General features: G+C 50.3%; 1 protein-coding gene across 22 annotated transcripts in view; it reads right to left on the reverse strand.

The window, feature by feature from the left end:
- Positions 1 to 13,207, reverse strand: part of MICAL3 (microtubule associated monooxygenase, calponin and LIM domain containing 3) — a 228,325-nt gene that overhangs the window by 30,823 nt on the left and 184,295 nt on the right. For 16 of the 22 annotated variants that reach the window (XM_019465075.2, XM_019465079.2, XM_019465074.2 and 13 more), the window contains 7 exons: positions 12,049 to 12,186; positions 10,849 to 10,911; positions 6,719 to 6,832; positions 5,800 to 5,946; positions 5,253 to 5,335; positions 1,838 to 3,689; positions 1,223 to 1,317 (listed from right to left, as the gene is read on the reverse strand). In XM_019465075.2, the coding sequence (XP_019320620.2) occupies positions 1,223 to 1,317; positions 1,838 to 3,689; positions 5,253 to 5,335; positions 5,800 to 5,946; positions 6,719 to 6,832; positions 10,849 to 10,911; positions 12,049 to 12,186 (2,492 nt within the window). The remainder of the gene's footprint in view (positions 1 to 1,222; positions 1,318 to 1,837; positions 3,690 to 5,252; positions 5,336 to 5,799; positions 5,947 to 6,718; positions 6,833 to 10,848; positions 10,912 to 12,048; positions 12,187 to 13,207) is intronic. The other 6 variants (XM_019465083.2, XM_019465098.2, XR_002084566.2 and 3 more) reach the window with 5 other exon arrangements.

The raw sequence follows: 13,207 nt of genomic DNA on the forward strand, positions 1-13,207 counted from the left end.
CAGACCAATAATGAGAGGAGAACTAAAACATGGGTTTCCTCCAGTTGACCAAGTTGCTAAAAGCTGGATTGGGCTGGGAGCAGGGAGACTGGAAATGGCTGCAGAAGTCTTCTTTACTGAACAGGTGTGTGCAGGGCATAGGTCTGCCATGGCAATTGCCTGGAAGTTGATGGAGAGGGCAGACTCAAATCCAAGCCCTGGGGAGCCTTGTAAAGAAGGCACATGATGTTCTGGGGAAATTTTTCATTCAGAAAAGGGAGCTGAAAGTAGCTGGGCTATCGGCTGGGACAGGAGGGTGAGTATGTGTCCCAGGGCCAGACAATGGAGATGGAACAGCTTCAACCACTCCTGAGTGCTGCCCAGGCCTTTCTGGATTGTAGTCCGCACCCCATCATTGTCTCTGTGACACAGAGGTTGTGTTAGAACTTCTCTAATCCCTCTCTCTCTTCCACCTTCACTGTACCTACACAGAGCTACAAGAGCCCTTAGAAACCAAAAGATTGAATAAATATCCAAGGGAGCTAGTGATGAAGGAGCGCTCCACATTGAGGTTTTACTTTTCAGGAGACTTGAGTGGCCACATCATCTCCTAAGCCTGTAGTAAGAGGGACCAAGTCAGATACACAGTGCCCCACTCAGCACAGAACCCAGGGCAGTTTCCTGGACCAGTTCTTTTATAGCAAAAATTCCTCTCTAATCCACAAACATACAAAGCAGGGGTGATTCAGCCTCTGTCTAGAGATGCCTAAACCGTGTTGTCCCTGTCCAAGCCTCCACCAGAATGTGTGGCACGAACAACCCTTATCCTGTCACTCTGGGCATTGGTGGATGCTATTCCACATGGGATCTTTGAGGACAAAAGAACAAATGGACAATGCCAGCTGCTTGCTAAAGATCTAGTGACTCTTTGAGTGTGGAATGCCTCTGCCTTCTTCCCAAGAATTAAACACAGGAACTCTTGCCGTTGAAGCAAATAAGCACCAGCTGTTCACTGAAAAAGCCCAAGAAAAGAGCTCCCTGTATGTGTCTCTTACTTGGAGCTGGGCTGGGCTCAGGAGACAGCTGTGTGTCTACTGGGAATTAGAGGAGGGTGCTCACTTTCAGCCCAGGGCTTGAGATGTGCTTTCCCTCTCTTCCACCTCACCGAAGACCAATTACACAGAGGATGAGAGTCAAGTCCTTGACCCCTTCTGAAGCCCCGTTACGGACGGGGCCTACATACCTCTCGCCTGGACTTCTGGGAGGACCTCTCAAGGATGTCATCACTGGAGAGGTCAGAATCCTCTGAGAAACTCAACTGGCGCCGCAGCTGCAGCTCTAATGGGATGGAAAGAAGAGGCAAATCGAGGACACCACAGTACTTTCCTGATGTCTACATTCACACAAGCTGCCCAGGGGAGTGGGGTACAGATTTTATTTCTTTCCAGTCTGAGTGGCTCTTAACCCATAGTGGGGAGCCAGGAGCTTGGAGGCTGACACCTGTGCTGGCCGGGGCAGCGCTAACACTGAATAGAGGCCTGCCTGGTTCCTCCCGGCAATGCTGCGCTCTGCCTTGCTCAGAATCAGGCTCTCCTCTGAGGTGGTGTGACTTGAGGAAGTGCACAAACCTCCCAAGTCTCCCTTAGTCAGTTTCGAGCCGGGTTTTACCATTAGTTTATCACGCAGAATATGCTGTGTGAGCTCATGGTTCAGTTTCCTTCTCCCTCACCCCATTAGCATTGCTCCTAAGGACCCGTAGGGAGGCAGCATGAGGAAATGGATCTTAAGAGAAGAACCGATGGCTGAGAACACACACCTTATGCCCTGCCCCAGGAAGGGTCCCTTGGTTCTGACGTACCTGTTCTCACGACAGGAGACATCCTGTGCTTGCCAGAGTCCACAGTGGCACCGCTGGAAGGGGTGCTGGAACAGGACTTGTCATCACCCTTCTTCTTCTTGTCCTTCTTATACCCAGAAAAGACTGACTTCCACAAGGACTTGGGTTTGGCGGCTGCTTCCTCCAGGAGGTTTGGGCTGGGCTTCTCTGGGGGCCGGCCCTCACCTTTGGACTTCTTCTCTTTCTTGTTTCTGCGGGGGGAGAAGAGTGACGATCTCTTCTTGCTCTTCCCACTGGAGCCCTCGGATGAGGTGACTGAACCATCTGGGCCCCCTGAGTCCGACGGAGGGGAGAGGACCTCCTCACTAGTGGCTTCATGCTTCAGGGTGGGCTCCCTGGGGCCTTTGAGAACTGGGCGTTTAGGGGACTCGAGGCCAAGTTCTTTGCCCTTGGAGGGAACTGAGGAGGCTTTGCGGGAGGTGCCTCCTGGGGGCCTGGAGGTCCCAGCCGCCATCTCCATCTCCTTCATCCTACTCAGCTGCTTGGCCATAGCGTCTCTCAACGCCTGGCTCTTCACAGACTTCTCCCTGGCTCGCATGCGCTCCTCAGCCAGCTCCTTGGCTTCTGGAGAGACTAAGGGCAGGACCCTCTTCTGTGGCTGGACCCCACTCTCCAGAGTAGGCAACCTACCATTCTCCTTGGTTAGGGGTGGATGGAGGGGCCTCTCGGTGCGGGACCAGCAAGAGGGGGGTGTGAAGAACTTCTCCTGCAGACTCGAGTCCTCTGTCTTGTCATCATAGGTGTCCTCCACGTCATCAGCAAAGGGGATCTCATCCACACTCTCCACAAAAGACTTCCGCACCTCCTCTCGAGGGGGCTGGGCAGGCTCTCGGGGGACCCTCATAAAGGATGCAGGTGGTGGGGGTGGGATTACTGAGGCCTTGGGCTCGGTCTCCTTATGCTCATAAATCTGATATGGCTTCCTTCGAAGAGTTGCGGGCTCCTCATCCTGGGGTGGGGGTGGGGGTGGGCTTGAAGGAGGAGTGAGCATGGTGGAGTCAGAGGTGTTGAAGCTCTGGCTGCCCAAGGTCTTCATATTGGAGGAGCTCCCGTGAAGGCCCAACCCAGAGCTGCTCGACAGGTCTCTCCTCTCCTCCTGGGAGCTTTTCAGCTCTCTGTCAGATGGGGACTTGGGGGTTGGCAGCGAGGGCTGGTCGCCATCTGACTTCGGCAGGCCCAGCCTCTTAGGAATAGGTGGAGGTTTTAGAAGCTGGAGCCCCTCACCCTGAGGAGACTTCTCAACTGAATAGGATTTTAGGGACACTGGTTTAAAGGCCGGGGAGGGGAAGCTGGACTCGGACACCTTGCTCCGATCCACGGGTGTGAGTCCGAGGCTACGGCGGATCTCGGCACTCTTCATCCAGAACTCTGCCACCAGGTCATTCCGCTTCAGGGCTTCATCCACAGCAAGAGGGCTGCCCAGTCTGTCCTTGGTGTCCCCTTGGGTCTTCAAGGGGAGGGGAGCCAGGGGGATGGGTGTTTTGGCTGGAATGGGCTGGAAGCATATGGGGGACTTGGTGGGGGACGGGACAGTGGCCTCAGAGGAAGGCTGGGGTTGGGAGCAAATGGGGAGCTGGGTAGTGGTGGGGGTAGAGGTGGCCAGCGGTGACAGGTGCTGTGAACTAACTGGGGAGGTAGGTGTCCTGGCTTCTGGCAGAGCCACTGGCTGTGATCGGATAGGAGAGTGCACAGCTCTCTCATCACTGGGCACTTCTTCTTTGGGCTTCTCTTTGGGGAGCAAAGGCTCAGGGAAAAGGCTCTCCTTGGGCAATTTCACCTTGGTGGCAACAGAGGCAAGTGGGATTTGGGCCCCCTACAGAAAAGGAAAACAGAAGCTGCTTAGAAGGTAGTTTGATGGTCAGCAGAGACCCGTTGGGGAGCTTGCTCAAAGGGCCTGTGTTTGTGAAATAAATTCCTCTCTGCCTTTTAAGCTGTTAGCCAAATGGCTCCAGGAGAACCTTTCTCCCCCTTTCTGTTCTATTTGTTCAATTTTTAAAACCACTCTACTTTGTTGAACAGACTCAGCTTTCAGGGTTTGGTTCACCTCAAACACATTCTATATTCTTTGTGCACTAAAATGGACACTGGCCAAAGCGCACTAATGGATCCAGCTCTCACTCCTGACCATCGACCCCAAGAGCTCAAGATCTCTGATGTATGAAAATACGGACCAACACTTTAAGATTTAAAATTGATATTTTCAAATTTAAATTTTTTAATTTTTTAATTTGAGAGAGAGAGCGGGAGGGGGGAGGGTCAGAGGAAGAGAGAGAGAATCTTAAGCAGGCTCCATGCTCAGTGCAGAGCCCAATGCAGGGCTTGGTCTCATGAACCCTAGGTTTACGATCTGTGCTGAAACTGAGTCAGATATTCAACCAACTGAGCCACCCAGGAGCCCCCAAATGGCAATTTTTTATACTCTACACATCATCCTTCCCAGGAAGCTCAAAGATCCAGACATTTCTGCACGAATCCTTATATCATCCCACCCGCGAGTCCAAGTAAACCTCCCACAGTTTCACAGATGAAATCACCAAATTCATCTTGGTTCTTGGAATCTCAAAGACCAAATCAAGCTAACCCAGGTCTTGAGTTTGGCCTCCCTCCCCGATGTGTCCTCCAGATAGCATTTCCCAAAACACGTTCCACAGGACATACTGCTATGATCTATTTACGTAGCATTCTCCAATGCGTGGCTCACATGCCACTGGTAATCTGGGTGAATACATATATATTTTTAAAGTTTATTTATTTATTTTGAGAGAGAGAGCAAGAACAGTGGTGGGGGAGGGGGAAGAGAGAGAGAGAGAGAGAGAGAGAGAGAGAGAAAGAGAGAGAGGGAGAATCCCAAGCAGGCTCCATGCTGTCAGCACAGAGCCCAATGTAGGCTGGATCTCACGAACCATGAGATCATGACTTGAGCCAAAGTCAAGAGTCAGATGCTTAATCGACTGAGCCACCCAGGCACCCCTGGATAAGTATTTTAAATTTTAAGTCATACATTCATTTTAACATAACGCTAAGAAACAAACGTATCTATCATATCAAACCAATGATTCCACAACAATTATTGCTTTAATTTACAAATAAAGTTACTTTTAAAATGGCATGGTACATGGACACAACAGAGTGACATGGTGGGAAGACTCAGGTTTGGGATTGGTACAGTGCAGGGTTAGGGAGCTGCTGCCCAGACTGCCTTGTCCTCATGGTGAGGACTAAGCTGGAACCCCAAGGCCACTCCTGTTGTCAGCAGCCCCACTTAGTACAAGATGCAAAAAAATGGGCTGGCACCAAGGGCCTAAGATGAGGGAGTTAATATATCCACTCAGGATCCTATCAGTTTTGTCCCCCACAGCGAGCCCCGAGTCCTTACCTCTGCCTCAGGGCTGTGGCCTGGGGAGAGCAGACCAGCCTGCTCCTCAGGGGATCGGGGAGGGCTGGGGACTTGGGCGGGACCTGGACAGAACAGACACAGGATTTATAAGAGGAAACAACACCCTGCCCTTCCCGCTGAGGGCTCCTCTCCCAGCCAGCTCTGCAGGGGGGTCACTGTTGGTCAACAGAAAGAAAGTCCTTTCCCAGAGTGTCCCTAGATGCCACCTCTGCTCATTTCAGAAGTACGGGCTTTTTTTCACTTGTGCGATCTGTGTCCAAAGCTTGGAGATGTACCTTCTACCCTTTCATAGCTCCAGAGCACACACAGAAAGGGGCTGTTGGCCAAAGCCATGCGCAGGATCTGTGCAGAGGGAAGGGGGAAAGACAACAACAGGCAGAGCTGTCTGCCATTTGGAGGTTGGTATGCAGTGCACCAGCTCTGCTCCGGCTCTGCTCTGATGACCTGTGTCTTCGGTGCTGCCCCTGTCCTTGCAGGCTCTCCACAGGAATTCTGGAAGCAGTTTCTGCTGAGACAACAGGCTTACCTCTCTCCTGGTGCCCTGGTGTGGTGGCAGGTTGCTCCTCCTCATTTTCCGATACCCTCAGCTCCAGCTCCGCCTCCAATGCTGCCTGGTGCTGCATGCGAAGCTCTGTTTCGGCATCTGATGGGATATCATCAGACCAGTGCTGATCTGGCAAAGGGAAGGGACAGAGCAGCACTTGAGTGAAGCCCTGCTTCTTTACCAGTCTCCAGCTGGCCCCAGAAAGTAGCTGAATCAGTTCATCAACTACAGCACCACTGCTTGATGTCTGGACCTGGTTCTGTGTCCCAGCTAGGACCTGCCTACTGGTCCCTACTGAGCTTCTGAGACTCAGAGCCTTTATTCTCTGCAACATAGCGCTCTCATCAAAGCCTACAGTGTTCCATTTCCTTTTCAAATACACAAGACGGTACCTGATAGATCACAACAGAAAGAAACATAATGGGTGTGCCTGTGAAGGGCAGGCCTTACTTCACGGACTCACCATTGGTCTGTTTCCCCCAACACCACGGCGAGGTCTATGCTCCCTTACAGTCTTGCCTGGACTCGTCATTTCTCCCAGGCTAGTCCCTGCCACCCTTTCCCCAACCAACCAGCCTATAATTCTTAAAATACCATCTCTTTTGTAGCTACCTTTCAGAGGCCCACTGAATAAAGGCCCTTTTATAAAGCACCCAATCTGCTCAGTTTCTCAACCACAACTTAATGAATGCAGGCTATGCTGCATGGTGGCTGACAGGGGGAATGACACACATTCAAGTTAGCAGCAGACCAAGGAACACAACCAGGAGACCTAATGGCCACCTCTTTAGAGTGCCTTGCTTTTGCTTTAATGTATATTATCTTTCCCAAGTTCCAATCGCACAGTGGGGAAGAGAGTGATCAGCACAGTGGAGAGGGGAGGCTCTGGGGTCCCCCGTACCATCATCCAGCTCAGCACCAGTGTCCCCTGTGTCCCCATTCTCCGCTGCCTCCCCTTCTATCTCTGCCGGCTCCGAGTCCACATCTTCCTCCAGGTCATTCTCATCAAATGGGACTGTAAAGCAGAAACGTTCAAAGGAAGGAAGAAAAGGACAGGCAGACAGACAGAGACTGCCTGTGCAGGTGGAAACTGGTGGTGGTCTTCCCAGGGCTGCAGTGTGAAGACCATGAGGAGAGGCGGGGAGATGGACTGTGAAGTGTCTGGATTTGGACCCCAAGGTGGAAGTCGGTCAGCCTTGGGGGAGCTACACACAGTGTGGGTGCTGGTGAGGGCCTGGGGCCCTTCCTGAACACCCGGGACCAGCACTGCTCGACGCCAGCAGGGCCCAGCGGAAAAGGAAGGGCAGCTTCCTCTGGTCACCTCCTCTTCCCCCGAGACTGCTGTAAGTGCCTCGGTGTGAGAAGGGCAGAGGGGAAACGCTGCCTCTGCAGGCCCAGGGGCAATGATGACTCTTCTGCCAGCACGCCCTGGACCGCTTCACAGGCCACGCGCCATTTACTCCTCACAGTAATCGCTCAGAGGGCCTGTGGCAAAGCCGAGGCCAGAGAGTTACGGGATTTACTCATGGTCATATTGCTCCATCTAGCAGCTGCAGTACTGTGTGTAGGCAAAGTCACTGATGGATGAGGGACCAACAGGATGGACCCCTGAGGGCACCCACCTCCCCTTTCAACGGGTAGAGGTGATATCTTTGCTTGGGATAATTTAGAGAAATGTTTTTTTTTAAGGCTTGAAGGAGAGGATGAGGGGATATGTAAAGTTCACTGTCTAGATGCAACACCAGCCCTTCAGTGTTGCAGGACAAGGCAAAGCACTCATCGACTTCTCTTTCCTCAGGAGGAAACAGCCCCTAAACATACACACACACACACACACACACACACACACACACACACACACACATACTCAAACCTGTTCCCAACCTCTGCACACTTAGAACTCACACTAACAGTTTGGAGTAAGAGAAAGCAATTAGGAAAGCAAGGTGTGCTACTTTAAAGGATGCTGTGAGGCCCCAGTGTTACCCGAGACCAACAGGACCCATCTGTCAGGTGTCCTGAGGGTTTCTTCTAGGCTCCTAAGCACAGCCACTCTCACATCACTCCTAAAGGTTCTCACTTCAGGAAAAGGGGTTACGCTTAGGTTCGTATATACAAGGGCCAGAGGATCAAAGCCCAAGGATGGGCAGGCAGCAGAGGCACTGGCTGTGGCACAGCTCAGATTTTTTAAAAGGCTGTACCACAGTGAGAGGCCGTGTAATGGCTGGGCCCTCTCAAGTCAGTGCTCTCGTCACTGTCCAGTCTCATGAATCTGCATCGCTGGCACCTTAAGGATGTGCAGAGTGAGTGTGGCAGAAATGTCGAGCGTGGATACCAAAGTCTGAATATGACGAAAATCCAGGAAAATCAAGTGAATACCTTTGGAGGCCGGGTGGGGAAGATAGGGAAGGGGCACTTTGAAGATGCTGGGGATGTGTGCTTTCTTGACCTAGTCACAGGAGTTTTTGTTAAAAAAAATAATTACTGGGGTGCCTGGGTGGCTCATTTGGTTAAGCGTCTGACTCCTGGTTTTGGCTCAGGTCATGAACTCAGTTTGTGGGATTGAGCCCTGCCTTGGGCTCTATGCTGGCAGTGTGGACCCTGCTTGGCATTCTCTCTCCCTCTCTTTCTGCCCTCCCCTGCTTGCATGCACACGTGGTCTCTCTCTCTCTCTCTCTTAAAGTAAATGAACATTAAAAGATAATTACTTAAGCTGTATAATTAGCTTCCCACCCTTTTGTATACTCAGTTTATAAAAATAAGGTGATGATTTGCATCTAATTTTGGAGAACCATACAACATAGGTTTAGAATGGACTATGGGGAAAGATGAAAGAATTCCAGAATAAGTTCTAGGCTGGCAAATAGTTAATGTCACACTCCTTCTTTTGAGATACCAGAGCAGCCCATGGAGCTGGTAATGCCAGGATGCTTTCCTGTGATGGTGGCATTTGTTGGGGAAAATATTAGGGGTAAAACTACTCAATTATTTCCACACACTTAAAACCTTTGCACGATAACTTTGCTGTTGTAGTTCATCAAACACCAGGAAGTGAGATTTCTTAGGAACAAACAAAAGTCTCTGTGCCTTTTCTAACCTGAGCTTCCTATCTGGATAACAAACTCATGGTTTCATGACACCATTTCTGAAGAGGCTGGACAGTTACCTCTCTTCCCCCAGAATCTTTCTCCTCTGGGAGTCACGTCAACCGGGTGGAAACAGAACCTGGGCTCATCCCGTCTGGGCCCACTGTGCCCAACACATATGTTCAAACAGATATATGAGTGGCTAAGCATCAAGATGGCAATCTGTACTTCTGTTGGACAGTGTGCTGGACGCGGGCACAAAGGAGACCACACTGTTCAAGTCACACTGCCCTAGGTCAGCCTGACCCCAGCCCTGGTCCCTTGGCCCTCATGTGGTTCTCTGACTCGGAGTTGCTGCTAAGAAATGTCTGTTGTAGAGTCAGAAGGGTAACAAGTCTACAGTCCTTGGGAGTACCTTGAAAGGAACAATTGTCACATACATTAAAAAACAAACAAGTGAGAAATATCAATGCAGCAGCAGCAGAGGCTGGAAAAACGCAGCTTGAGGGATGGAATTGGGAGATTAAATCCAGGTTAAGATGGAGTGCAGAGTGCTAGAAGCTGCCACGCACTATGGAAGCTGGGAATCACAGACATACTTAGCTTTTGGTTTATTTCAGCTGCCAGCTGGGAAGTCTTGACACCTCAGCCTTGTCCAACCATCCTGGGAGACGTGCTAACATGAGGAGATGGCCAGCAGCTTCTGTTCACAGAGCTAAGGTCTGGCCTCAGGCTCAGATCTCCCTATGGTTCTGTGAAGGTACCTCCTGACTTGTGTGCCTGTGTCCTTTTCTCCTGCTGCGTGTCAGGTCAATGGAATGGGCTGGTAAGAGGCTGGTGGTAAAGATCCATAACTCCAATCCTATGCATCCCAGAAGCAACCACAAGGACCATAGTTTTCAACCAGGGGGTAATGCTTCCCTTCTTTAAGTGGTACTGATATTGTGTAGGGCAGTTTTGGTTGTTGCCTTGATGGCCAGGGTGGGAGTAGAGGCTGTATGGCTGATGACATTTTGAGGGCAGAGGCCAAGAAAGTTAAATGTCCTCAATAGAGGGGCGTCTGGGTGGCTTAGTCGATTAAACGTTCGACTTTGGTTCAGGTCATCTCACGGTTTGTGAGTTCGAGCCCCGTGTCGGGCACTGTGCTGATAGCTCAGACCCTGGAGCCTGCTTTGGATTCTGTTTTCCTCTCTCTCTTCCCCTCCTCTGCTTGCACTCTGTCTCTGTCTCTGTCTCTCTCAGAGATAAATAAACATTAAAAAAAAATTGTTTTTTTTTTGCATGCCCTACAATGCAAAGAACTGCCTGCCCCTTGTCAAGAACTGCCATCACCCATGCTGAGGAATACCTGTCCAGAAAAGTTTAGGAAGGACAACCAAGGTTTCTCAGCTATCTCTTGGCCTAAGTACTTACAGAAACCCCGCACATCAGTACGAAGACCCAGCGGATGCTACATCGAGTTATACCCCGCCTGTCCCTCTACTGTTAGCAGAACAATCCTATGTTCTCCACTCTTCACTGAGGAGTCTTCCACAAGTCCCCTAGTACTGAATGTCTCCTTCTCTGTACTTTGGTGGGTTTGTGGGATATTCACCGATTCTTCTACTTTCACACCCAACTGCTACACAATTTAATCTCTACAGACTTTAGAAATCACTGCTAAAGATGTTCCTTTAGCTTTGGCCTTTACTCAACCTTTATTAGTAAAAAACAAGTTTATGTCCTGTCTATGCTATTGCTCTCCTCCGGATCTTCCCTGAAAGGCGTGGGGTGCGTGTCTGGTCCATGCAAGAATGGGCCGCCTGAGTGAGGCATGCATGTGCCCCCCCGCCCCAACTGTGGCATGCACTAGCAGCAGGACCAGAATTCTAGTGTTAAGGTACCAGCAGAGCTGCCGAGAGAGTGGTTATGGTGAGTGGGGAGAGAACAAACATCACCAGACTACCTCCGGAGACTGTCTCCAGCCAGGCCTGCACTGCTGCGCGGCGAATGGAGGGAAGGTCAGGCACTGAATTTAAAACAGACGATAGATACAAAGTTACACAGGAATGCGGGTTCCCAGTGAGGAGAGTCGAGGTCATCCTAAAGCCCCAAACAGAAGGGAACCTGACAGATGTTCTAAGCCAGAGGCTTGTCCGGCAGCGATGAGGGGTCAGAGTCCCGCCGTAAGCCTGTATGACGGACGCTCGGGATGAGAAAAGAAGAGAGAAAACAGGGAGGGTCAACAGTGGCTGGAGGCTGCAGAGCTGCCCCATGCTGTAGGCCAGCCAGACGTCCTGGGTCAGTAGGGCCAGTCTCCTCACTCCCGTTGAATGGTTATACTGCTGCAAAAGTAGTTAACAGAAGGTGGTCTTGCCTAGAGGTGAAGATTTGGGGCCAGGGAGGATCAAATGTCCTCGTTAAGGGCTAAGTTTCCTGAAGGCAGAGTCCTGCAGGGTGTGTGGCCCCAACAGGCCTGAATGGAAACGTGAAAACGAGTGAGAGACAGAGGTTCATGACAGCAAGGATCCATATTTGGATGATGGGTCTGCTGAGGTCAAAGGTGTGGAGAATGACACGGCAGCCGCCGCATCCCTCAGCTGTCTCCATTTTTTCCTTTTATTGCTTGTATTCATCTCCACCCTCCTGTGGAGCACAGGCCAGCTCACCTAAAACCTAGAGCTGGATATTATGCTAGCTATTTTTAAAGGCCTCTTTGACATAAATCTCTTAAAACTTCATTTCAGTTCAAAATATACTGCCCCACCCAGTCCTGCCAATGTACATTCACACTCAGACACACCACAGGAGGAAAGCATCAGAACATTTTACCAAGTGGACAGAGTAACCCTGTCTAGCAAAATGGGGAAAGAAAGCAAATTCTTGGTTTTCCCAAGGCCAAGTTCATTTTACTATTTTGCGTCCATGGAGAAAGATCCCATAACCTCTTAACCCATAGAGAACTTTACATATCCTCAAACAAAAGTTAAGGGCAGTGGTCATGATTAACAATACCAGGACAACAAAATGGTTTGTTGGCTTTTACATTTTGATTAAACTGATGGCTTTGGCCCTACCAGAAGGGTCCTCTGTAGCAATGAGAGGGGAAGCAGGGACAGAGCTGCTCTGAGGGGCATATCGGGCCCTTGGATCTTGAAACAGTTACCTCTAGAAGTGGAGGACTCAGAGGTTGGTACCATTCGCTCCTCCTCCTCTTTCTCTCGAATATGTGTCCAGTGCACATCAGCCTGGATCTCCAAGGGGTCGGCTGGATTTATGATCTGCTGTAGCCTCTGGCTCCCGACTAGTGTACCAGAGTCAGAGGTGGAGGAGATGAGGAAGGGAGAGATGGTGGAGGAAGGAAGCAGAAAATAAACAGTGAAGGGAAGGAGGGGATGAAACATCACAGGAAAGGAAACAGAAAGAAAAGTTACTGTATTTGCCAGGATCACTTTGAATCAGAAAGAGGCAAAAATTGAGAATATACACGTGTGTGCACACAGACATGATTTCTACTCGTTCAGCTTGATTTTGTTGTTTCAAGCTTCACTTACACTGTTAATTTCAATGAAGTGAACCATATATCCCGACTCTAAACAGAAAGAATTCTCCTTTCTGATGCTCTTTCCATCTCATCTGCATTTGAGGGACCCAAATGCCAAGTCAGAAAAAAGAGCAGGTCACAACTGGCCTCTGGAGGGCCATCCCTCTGGGTCAGGAGTACTCTGCTGTTAGCCAGCACAGTGTGAGATCCCGAAGGATGCAACGCTCTTGCCCCTTCTGAGGATACACAGCATGGTGCTTACCGTCACCTGCCATGTTGACAGCTTCTCCTTTGAGATTTAAGCCAAGTGACAAGTGAGAGATGGGATGGGACAGTGTCATTCTGTCATGAACCACCTAACTCACGCAGGACAGAAATGTACTTTGTTGGTACTTCAGTGTTTATCTTTTGCAGCTAGAGAGAGAGAAAAAAAATCCCCTTTCCATAATAGGTCTCATGCTGCATGCAGGTCTGCGGCAGGGACACAGCTATGGGGAGAAAATGGAGACAGGGGAGGCAGTGGCTAGGAGAGGAAGCAGAGCTCTATCTTGTAAATTCCCAAGACTTTGGGAGTTCGTGGGCAGGAATAAAACAATACCTTTCTGCTTTTTCTGAGGTCAAAGCCTTTTTCTTAAAACTCCATTTGGTGCACCACTGCTCTCCTCTGGACACAAGACCTGCCTTTTCAGCTAAATGAGAAATCACCAGCAGCCCCTTCAGATTATTCCTGCTGTCAGAGCCCAAAGAATATACATGCAGCCTCTGCCCTGTAAGCTCCCTA

Source organism: Panthera pardus, unplaced genomic scaffold (assembly GCF_024362965.1).
Source record: "Panthera pardus isolate Hobbes unplaced genomic scaffold, ASM2436296v1 HiC_scaffold_6, whole genome shotgun sequence".
Taxonomy (NCBI): domain Eukaryota; kingdom Metazoa; phylum Chordata; class Mammalia; order Carnivora; family Felidae; genus Panthera; species Panthera pardus.